This window comes from Diospyros lotus, chromosome 8 (genome assembly GCF_014633365.1).
Source record: "Diospyros lotus cultivar Yz01 chromosome 8, ASM1463336v1, whole genome shotgun sequence".
NCBI classification, from domain to species: Eukaryota; Viridiplantae; Streptophyta; class Magnoliopsida; order Ericales; family Ebenaceae; genus Diospyros; species Diospyros lotus.
This window is the reverse complement of record NC_068345.1, coordinates 36,532,129-36,542,149: the sequence shown is the minus strand read 5'-3', so window position 1 is coordinate 36,542,149 and position 10,021 is coordinate 36,532,129. Positions and strand designations below refer to the sequence as shown.

General features: G+C 37.5%; 2 protein-coding genes across 2 annotated transcripts; both read right to left on the bottom strand.

Annotated features, from left to right (window-relative positions):
• Nucleotides 1-3,833: 3,833 nt before the first annotated feature.
• Nucleotides 3,834-6,098, bottom strand: LOC127807821 (tetrahydroberberine oxidase-like). The gene is made up of 3 exons (XM_052345947.1): nt 5,077-6,098; nt 4,393-4,989; nt 3,834-4,305 (listed from the first exon to the last, which is right to left on the bottom strand). The coding sequence occupies exons 1-3, from the start codon at nt 5,850-5,852 to the stop codon at nt 4,056-4,058; spliced, it is 1,623 nt and encodes a 540-aa protein (XP_052201907.1). The 5' UTR covers nt 5,853-6,098; the 3' UTR covers nt 3,834-4,055.
• Nucleotides 6,099-7,521: 1,423 nt separating this feature from the next.
• Nucleotides 7,522-9,896, bottom strand: LOC127807823 (patellin-4-like). The gene is made up of 5 exons (XM_052345949.1): nt 9,743-9,896; nt 8,638-9,649; nt 8,401-8,525; nt 8,167-8,311; nt 7,522-8,080 (listed from the first exon to the last, which is right to left on the bottom strand). The coding sequence occupies exons 2-5, from the start codon at nt 9,610-9,612 to the stop codon at nt 7,805-7,807; spliced, it is 1,521 nt and encodes a 506-aa protein (XP_052201909.1). The 5' UTR covers nt 9,613-9,649; nt 9,743-9,896; the 3' UTR covers nt 7,522-7,804.
• Between the last annotated feature and the right edge of the window lie 125 nt (nt 9,897-10,021).

The window sequence follows — 10,021 nt, the reverse complement described above, 5'->3', positions numbered from 1 at the left end:
CTTTCGCAGCCCTCTCTCGCTCAGTCGCTCTGTAAGTCCCTCCGTCGTCCTCATCCTCGCGCCTCGCCTTCACCGTCGGTCGGTCAGTGGCTCGCTCCTCGCTACCTCGCTCTCAGTCAACAGTCACTTCAGCTTGACCGCTTGCTGCCTCAGATTCGATCCGAGCCTTGAAGCAAATCTGCTTCTCCAGAAGAATCCAGATCTATTTAACTTAGTCTCAACTTTCACTTTCAGCAGTTAGTTTCTCTTTCACGAATCATTTTTATTTCGTCATTTTCATTTCGTTTTGTTTGTGATATATTCAAAAATTTGGATTATTTGATAGCTTGCCTATGTCTATTTTATTAATGTTGGCTAACTTGGCTTTATTGATGTTGGATGAATCTGGCAAAAGAAAATTTAGATGTGCTCTATGATTCGGGGGCTCATTTTTACATTTCGCCTCAGGGCCCCCAAATCTCAGGTCCGGTACTGGAGGAGATGGAGGCGACAACAATAGACTGGAGGTAGTGATGCCAAAAGCTGGAGGCGGCGACATGTTGGAGTTTGTAATATTTAAGGGCAGAGAAAATTGAAAATATTAGGATTCTTGAAAAGCAAAATTATAAAACTTGGTCAATCATATAAACTAATAACATCGTTTTGAGAAAAACTGACTGGGGGAGATTTTTCAAAATACTGTTAAAATAGAGTTTAAGTTTACCATCATTTAAATTTTTTAATTTTTAACAAACATATAACTAAATAAGCTATACATATTCTTTGGCATGGTAGAAAGTCGCCTAAATTTGGGATTCCTCTACTGGTGTAACAATGACCAGAGGTTTGGGCATGGAGGGAGATGCGAACCTCAAATGAAAGCAATGAAGAAAATCTTCGAGACTATCTGCTGAAGTTGATAGTGGACTCCAAAACAGAATAACTAAAACAAATGAAAGTAATGAGTCGTGGGAGTATTCATGATCTGGTTTGGGGGGGTTTTGGGAATAGGTCTTATAAAGTTTTGATACTAACAGTGCTCCTCAGATGGCTCGCTTGATGTTCATATTCAAGAATTCGAAAGCAATCTCCTTACAAAATTTTTATATAAAATCATTGTTATATTATAGATTAAAGATATTTATAATAAGTTACATATTATTCTATATAAAAAAAATTAATTTATATAATATCACCTAAACAAAATACCAACTCAAATATGATATGACATAAATACTTGACTTCTGTATGTATGAATCACTTTCAAAGTTGTTTCTATCTGTGGGAGGTTTGAAATGGAGATAGGTCAGAGATCTGGGGGGCCAAGTATGCAACATTAATTGTTGTGCTCAAAGTAAACATACAATTATCAAGCCACATCTGGGTTCGATTCTTTATTGTTTCTTTTTTAATAAGCTATAGATCCACATTTTTTGAGTAATAACACACAATATTCTTTTAAAAGGGTACTTTAAAGTTTTGAGTGTTGTTTGTTTAGATTTTAGATCAAGATCTAGACTTGGAAAGTTCCTATAAGCTCCAGCTTGTGTCACATCATGACCTTCAAATTTTGACAAATATCCCAACTTAATTAGTATTAATTTATCATTTTTCTTTTGTTGTTTTTGCCCTTTTCATCTTCTTCCTTATTCTTTTTCCGTGTTCCTTCCAACCAACACTTCATCCTTACAACATTTTTTATTTTTTCATTGTTCTTGTAAATGTTTGGATCAAATTGTGTATATATCTAACTTGTTTGTGTTTATACATGCAGTTGTATGTATAGGTTTAGGGAGAGATCGTAAATGAATGGACCATTTCCAATGGATATTTAAGAATTTCACGACAGTTATTGGGGGGGGGGGGGAATGGTTTATGTTTATTACATGAATAAGTGACCTATTTATAGTATCATGCGGGTGCTTAATTTGGTATCATGAAAGGAAAATTAATAAGCTAAAAGTGTAACTCTCGTTAGGGAGGCTTTAATGAGGGCAAAAGAAAAAGTTGGAATATTTCAAGATTTGACCAAATTGCTTAGAGTTGGTTTACATAACTCAAATTCATTTTGTCCTACGCATTCGATTAAAGAAGAGGTTGATGTATATCAGTTATATAAGAGTATAGGTATCTATTCAAGCTCTTTTGACCTTTCTGCAACATTGTTAGGGGCCCCCATTCAGCCCTATTGCTCTGAATCAACATTTGAATGGTATAAAGCAATGAAAATCCCCATGGATTTGCATTGAATATATAGCAGCATTTGCCCAGTCAAATTCTATCGCCTATATTACGAGCACAAAGCTCGGGATTTTCTAAAAGATAATTGCATCTTATCATCTTGGTTGGCCGAATATCATCCCCATGGATAATTGCACAACAGATAGCAAAACTAGGGCCTATTCTGGTCACCAGCAAGTACTAAGGAGAATGGTAAGACTATACGTTTCCTCTTAGAAGATGGGTTGGTTATTGGGTCATAAGGTCTAAATGGGATATTTTCATTTGTTTTCACATGTCCTAATTCCTATTTTATATTTTTAAAATATCAAGTAAAGAGTAAGGTTGATCCTGATAATTTCCACACACATAGTTGAATAGACAACCCAATTGTTGAATGGGCAAATAGAATACGGGTCTGACAAGCATACGTGTGTATTCTATTCGCTCTATCCAAATGAGATATTATCATACGCATATTCTATTCGCCCATTCAACGGTTGGGCGGCCCTATCCAATCATGTTTGTCTATATATGCATATATATTACTTTCTCATCACATGTCCATTTTATAAGATTATTTCTTTATATTATGGTCAATATCTAAATTTTTAAATAGATTCCATTGTTTATATTCACTGTTTCTTGTTTAATTTTAAGAAAATTGATGGTATTTTTGCATCATAAATAAAATTAAGAAAAATATCTAAAATAATAACACTCCTTTTTAATTATAGTATTAACACATATTGCTGTCACACTATCTGGGGGATATCTATGCAGGTACCGAGTGCCCTTCGTGGTTGCTATGGGACCTAGCTAGCTAGCTTATGATCATATGGTGGAGCTTTGTTTAATGCATGGGGACAGAATATGTAGATTTTTTAGAATTAACCAAGTCGAAGGTCCAAATACCCATATTTCAAAAAGGGAAGTTAATTTTTTTGTATTTAACTTTTATTTCTAATTATAAAAATAAAATTGAGCCTGCAGTTTAATTGCTATTGTCACTTTTAAAAATTTTAAAATAAAAACATGAAGTGTTGATAAATTTATTTGTGTTAATGTGATGGAATATCATAAGTTCATCTAATTATATTATTTTTTTATTTTGCATGTACATTAATTTTAATTAATATTTGCACTAATTTGTGAAAATACATATTTTGAAATGTTTGTTATATAAAATCGAGTTAGATAATTAATAGTGTTGTTTCCATAAGTTAAAAAGATTGTAACTAATCCAAAAAGGTAACCACGATATTTATAAATTAATAAATAGATTATAGAATATATATATACAAGTCCAACTCCAAATTAATTAACCATTGAAATTAATCTCACATTTGATACATAAAGTTAATTTCTTATTTAGTTTGGAGGTGTTCTCAGACATCTTCTTGTGACTTTAACTGCCATTCTTAATTTGTCATGCGTTACTAAATATATATATTATAATATATGTGAGATGCCACTGATAATTAATGTTGACTAATTAATTGGGCACATCACATATGCTTCCATTTATTTGACCACATGTAGAATTTATTTAAAAAAAAAGCAGCTTACTTTTCAATAGACGACACACAGACTTGATTAATAAACCAACAAGAAATGTATCATGCAAAAATAAAAAAACAAGAAAGACAAAGAGCCTTCCAATTTATGGTATTATTATTATTATTTCATGAAGAAATGAAATCGAAATCAAAGTCAAATTCCACATACTAGTTTCTAACTAATTACATCCATAAATGGTATCTTATTAATTTACTACTGAGATATCATCATATAATTACTTATTTCCTAAGAAAGTCACACACAGTCACTTCTTCTGCTTAACTAACTAACTAGTACTACTCACCACCCCCCTTCTTCGACCAGGAAGGTACAGGAGGAATGCTTTGTTCATTCCTGAAGAAATTGTCAGGATCAACCTTGCTCTTCACTTGCACCAATCTGTGGAAATTTCCCTTGAAATATTTAAACCCCCAAACGCTTGCTTGTGCATAGCTTGTGTTTCCTTGGTTGTTCGCTCCAATGTCAAGATCTCTGTAATTGATATACGCAGCTCTCGGCCACTTGGAAACGTAGGGAGCCATGTACCTGTGGCACTCAACATTTATATAAAACAATAACACCCAGATACGGATACGTATTTTAAAATTTATCAAAAAAGATAACAGCACGTACCTGTAAAGCCTTCTGATCCAATTTATATGGCTCTTGGATGCTTCTGCCCCTTCCTCCTCCCAGGAAACTACGTACTGTATTTTATATAGGGTTCCAGCTCTATGCGGGAAAGGAATGGCGGTTTCTGAAACCTCATCCATCTTGCCCCCATATGGGCTCAAGATCATTACGGCAACTTTAGCTTCTTCCTCGTAAAACCTTTCCCATATCCCTTCCAACCCAGTCTCCGGGATGGGTTCGTTCACAATATCTGATTTTGCTTTGAAATTGCTTCTGGACAAGGGAGTCCTATCCAGTAAAACATCAATGGATTCTCCGCTCGGGAAGCCGGCGAAGTAGAGAACGGATTCGATCCAACTCATCTCCTTGCAGTCTTCTCTTCTCAAACCCAGCTCTGCAAACCTTTCTTGCATCAACGGGAGGAGCTCGTCGACTCGGCCGAGGAACAAGGAATTGAATGAAGCTTGTATCGTTCTTTTCCCACTCTGGCTGGAGTTCACGCCTTGGATGATGACTCTGATGAATAGGTTGGCGGGAAATTTGTGGGCAACGTACTGCCATTGATGAACAAGCTTGGTTGCGTTTTGTTCTAACGTCCTGTTATTGATATAAGAATGTTCTGTTAATATTATGCAGATGATGGTATGACTATTTTGTGAATAATATTGAGCATTCGGTGAATACCTGTCGACTGTGAAAACAGTTACAGTTGAGGGCACATCAACCAAATTTACTTTCCATGCAAGAATGACTCCAAAGCTAGCGCCTCCGCCCCCTCTGATAGCCCAAAACAGATCTTCCCCCATTGATTTTCGATCAAGAATGTCGCCATTAACGTCGATTAATCTAGCATCGACGATGTTATCAGCGGCGAGGCCATACTTGCGCAGCAGCAAACCGTAGCCCCCGCCACTGAAGTGCCCGCCGACACCCACCGTAGGGCAAACGCCGGCCGGAAAGCCGAGAGTTTTACTTTTCTTGGCGATTCTATAGTAAACTTCACCGACGGTAGCGCCGGCTTGAACCCAAGCAGTTTTGTTTCCGGCATCAACAGTGATCGATCGGAGGTTTATTAGATCGACGACAACGAAAGGAACCTCGGAGACGTAGGAAAGACCCTCGTAGTCATGTCCGCCGCTCCGAACTCTGATCTGCATGCCATGGTTTCTGGAACAGTAGACTGTTGCCTGAATCTGGGATTCGTGAATTGGCGTGACAATGACGAGAGGCTTGGGGGTTGAAGATGACGTGAATCGCAAGTTCTGAATGGAGAATTGCAAGACGGATGAATAGGAAGAGTTGTTCGGGGTGTAGATCACTTGCGAGATTGAGGTGGAATTGGGAGAGTGAAGGGACAGGCATTGGAGAAAATCTTCATGGGTTGGAGCAGAAGCTGAAACTGGAATTGAAGAGGAAAGAAGAAAAGCAAATGAAAGAAATGAAAGTGTGGGAATCTTCATCTTGTGATCTCAGTTCAAGTTCGTATGCATTGAGAAGAGGATGAAAGTTCTGCTACTTATAGTGGTAGTAGCTTGCTTGAAGGTTGAGACAGCTCTGGTATGAAAAACTGGGTTCTGAAATTTCGAGCCTGGTGCAGCTTTGGGTGATTTTTCTGGCCTCTAGAGAGTCATCCCCCTTTTTGTCAACAAAATTGCAGCTTAGACTAGTCATTGAGTTGAGAAAAACAAATCATATCGTTACCCTTCCAACATTACATTAGATTACCTTATGATGAAGGTAGTTAGATGTACGGTGCATGGGATATTTATAAAATTATGTAGATTCCTTAATAAATATTTAGTATAATTTTTAAAATATGAGGGTTATACACTATTAATTTAATAAAATTTCACATAAGTAAAATATAATTTATCCAAACCTTCCTGAGAATACAAAGCAACCATTGCACAACCTTTGACACCCAAAATTTGACTGATATTACCAATTCTGTCATTTTGGCCGTCTCTCATATATGTCTTGATGAATAACATTTAGATTGAGACAATAAGACTTCAACTATATACATGTATTAATTACTTTCTTAAGAGATTTCGTAATTTTTGAGAAAAAAAAAAGTGAAAGTTGTGCTATTTTTTAAAAGCAAGATGCATAGCAAATACGTTTTCATATTTTTAAATTTTAAAAACAAATTAAAATAAAGAACTGAAGTATGAAAGGGTGCACATTTTGGAGCTTCTACTATTCCTTCATTTTGACTTTTCTAACAGTAGGTTTTCAAAAGATTGATGGCTATGAATCTCAGAAATTTAATTTGGTGATATTAGTCAATTGTCATGCTGATTGAAATTTCTCTAGTGGGCTCTATATGCAAAATAAATTTCTCTATGTTCAATAAATATGATGTTGGCTTTCCATCCTTTTTGTAACTTGGTTATAGAAGAACTAATTATGTGTATATAATAGATTAAATTTAATTTTGTTTTGGTTATATGAATAATGAATGGCATAAGGTTCAAGACATTAGGCCTTCCATAACAATTTTACTCATAACCCTACTTAATAGTTAAAACCAATTATCAACTCTTTACTAAACAATAAATTAATTAGAATGAGTCAGAAGATCCAATCCTTGAAAACTACTTTCCTACTCAGCTTCATGCTCTTAATTAATTTATCAACATACTTGTATACCAAAGCTTTTGGCCAATCGTTGTTACCAAATTATATGAGTCACTTAAATGGAAGTGAAAATTGCCTTCTTCAATAGTTTATCTCAAGAACAAATCTGTATATATGATATCTCCAATCCCACCCAAAGTACTCTCATCCACCTCATAAGGGGTATCATCTTCAATGAGCACTATAATATGATATCTCAAGCAAGCACTGAGAGTCTGATTTTCAAAATACAATTCCACTATTAATGGTCTTGGTTTGCAGTATTGCCCGTATGACCATGTTCTGCTCCGTTTAGACAGAGGATATCACACGGTTAGATATTTCTGATCATAGTTTGGAGTGATTTTTAGAGCATTTTAGAGCTGTAAAGACCACTTCGTTCGCAATTTGAGATGAAGTATTTGGGTCGTCTTATCTTTTTTTCTGGGCCTTCAGGCCTCTCTTTAGATGATAACAAAAAGCTAATCAATTTTGAATGTTGCCTAGCCACCAAGAAAAATAAGCAGAAATGCTTACAAACTAAACACATCAAACTGCCTGACAAAAATAAATGAAATATTTCACTAATGAATGAATTCTTCCCAACAAGCAATCCATCCCAGAAAACTCTTAAAGTCGGAAACAGAGAATTACTCAACACAATGAATGAATTGTCCTAAAAGAATGTCCAAAAGAAATAATTTACTCTCATCAATCCACCTCCTTTCACTCCCAAATCAAATCTGAAAGAACAGCCATGAAAAGCAAGCACATTTACGAGCTATATAAACATTTAGCTGTATGGAACATCTGCCATGCAAGGGCCCTTCTTGGTCTTGTATCTATACATAACCTTCTTCTTCTTGCTTGAGCTATTCTCAACTGTCAGCAAAATTTTTCCAGGTTCATTAGCTTTGAAAGTGTTGCGAACTGGTCCTTCATTCGAGTTCATCTTTCTTGCCTTCTGAACAATAATGGTATATGAACCCTCTTCGGAGGGGACAAATTCCTCCTTGTAGTTCACTTCCCAACCCAAAACCGTCAGATCCCAAATCAATGTTGCTCCAACCTGTTTACACCAGACATCATTCAATCAGGCTTTGTCTTGAAGGAGTTAAAAACGAAAAAAAAAAAAAAATCTTGACTTTTTAGCACCTCTGGCACTGGTATTTCAAGAGTTGCTGTTGAACCAGCCTTCAGGACAAGTTCTGAAACGCCAGCATCTTCAAAGGAAAACTCGAAATCGTTGTCCCTTTTGAATCCACCATACCGAATGGGCATTTCCTCTAAAGCAATGTACCTGTGCAAGACTTAAGTTAGCTGGCATTTCTTCTTGATTGAATCAAGCTACTGGGGTTGGAGAGGGGTAATGGAGAGGAACTTATTTACTTGAGCAGGGTCTCAGTGACCTTCCCCGGTCGAGCAACCACAAATTTGCTTTTGGTTCTTTGAGTTAGGAAAGGGGATAAGAGGGCATTGAAGGCGTAGTACCAGAATGGAACATTAATGAATATCTGCATCAAATAAATTAGTACCCATCAATGCCTTGGAATGAAAACACTATGAAATTGCAGAAAAATTAGATCTATAATCATTGAATGAGGTAGAAATCTTGATATTTCTTACATTTCTGGCCACGAATTCAGGGTAGTTGTCCTGGAGCAGACCAACAGCTTGCTTGGTGGCAACCCGAAGCTCCTTCTTGTAAGGTCCAGGGGAGTTCCTGAGATCATTGATCTGAAGCAATGAATTGACACCACCAGGCTTGAAATCAAGCTTCTGAATGCCCTTTTCCATCAACTGGAACCTCCACCTCAAGAACTTCTCGCGATTCTCCTCGGTCCCAAAAGCTTTCTTATAGAGTTCCTCATCATCAAAAGCCCCAAAAATGTTGTAACAAATGGGGCGACCTTCACGATCATTGCCGCTCATATATGCAACAGAGCACAGATCGTTGCCCAAATCCTCATCCAAGATGGAATCAGCCTTAAACTCCTTCCTCCATTGAAGCGTTTTCTCAAGCATCTGGAATGCTTCATTGGGCTTGAACTCCCTAGCCCTCAAAAACTTGAGCAGAAGCACATCTGTCGCCTCAGAACCCTTACTGGGCAAAAGGGGTACACCCCAAAGGGCGATATCCTTATCAATGACTTCTTCTTCAACCCTCTCATCTTCATCACTTTGTTCAGTTTCAACACATTCTATTGTTCTTTCATGGGTACCCACCTCTTCCTCAACCTTCAATTCCGTTTGTTCTGCCCCTTCTGGGGCCCGTTTGCCCTTCTCCTCTTCAGCTTTATCCGACAATTTCTCGTTTTCTTCGGCCTCCTCTTTCTTCAATAGATTGTTCCCGAGGATGGCCTCCTCGAGTTTCGATTTCAGCTCGTTCAAGGCCATCCTTTCGTGGTCTTTCAGATCGGAGAGAAAGTTGCTCTCTTCCCTGTAGGAAGAACACTTCTCAACTGCCATGGGATCTTCCTCAGGCTCAGCCACAGCCACTTTTTCAGTCTCATTGGCAGCCTTCAAAGCCTCTTCTGGTTCTGGATGTTGCGGAACAACTTCAGCCACTTGGGTTTCCTGAGCCTTAACCTCGACAGTCATGGTGGAAGCAAATTTAATCCAACCAAAGTTCGTTACACTGAAACGTATAGATCAAGAGAAAACTGTGAGAAACCCAAGTTCCAGATCGAAAAAAAAGAAGTAGAAAAAGTGAAAGAAAACCACGGATTACCGTTGTGAAATGCTCTGTGGCGGCCTGCCTCCGGCTCCTTTGTTTCTGTGTGGGGGTTGATTGGCTGGGCAACGGTTATATAATTTGTAAAGAGAAAAATGAAAGGCCCCACAGAAACGGTCACCTGTGTGGAAAGCCACCGCACAAGAACCGTTGGGATTCTCTTACAAGAGCTGTATGCTAGCCTGGAGGCCACCAAGATCTGGCGTGTCAGCATCATTTTGGGCCCACTTTTTTGTATTCTCCTTTGATAACATATTCCATATAACTGTAATATTA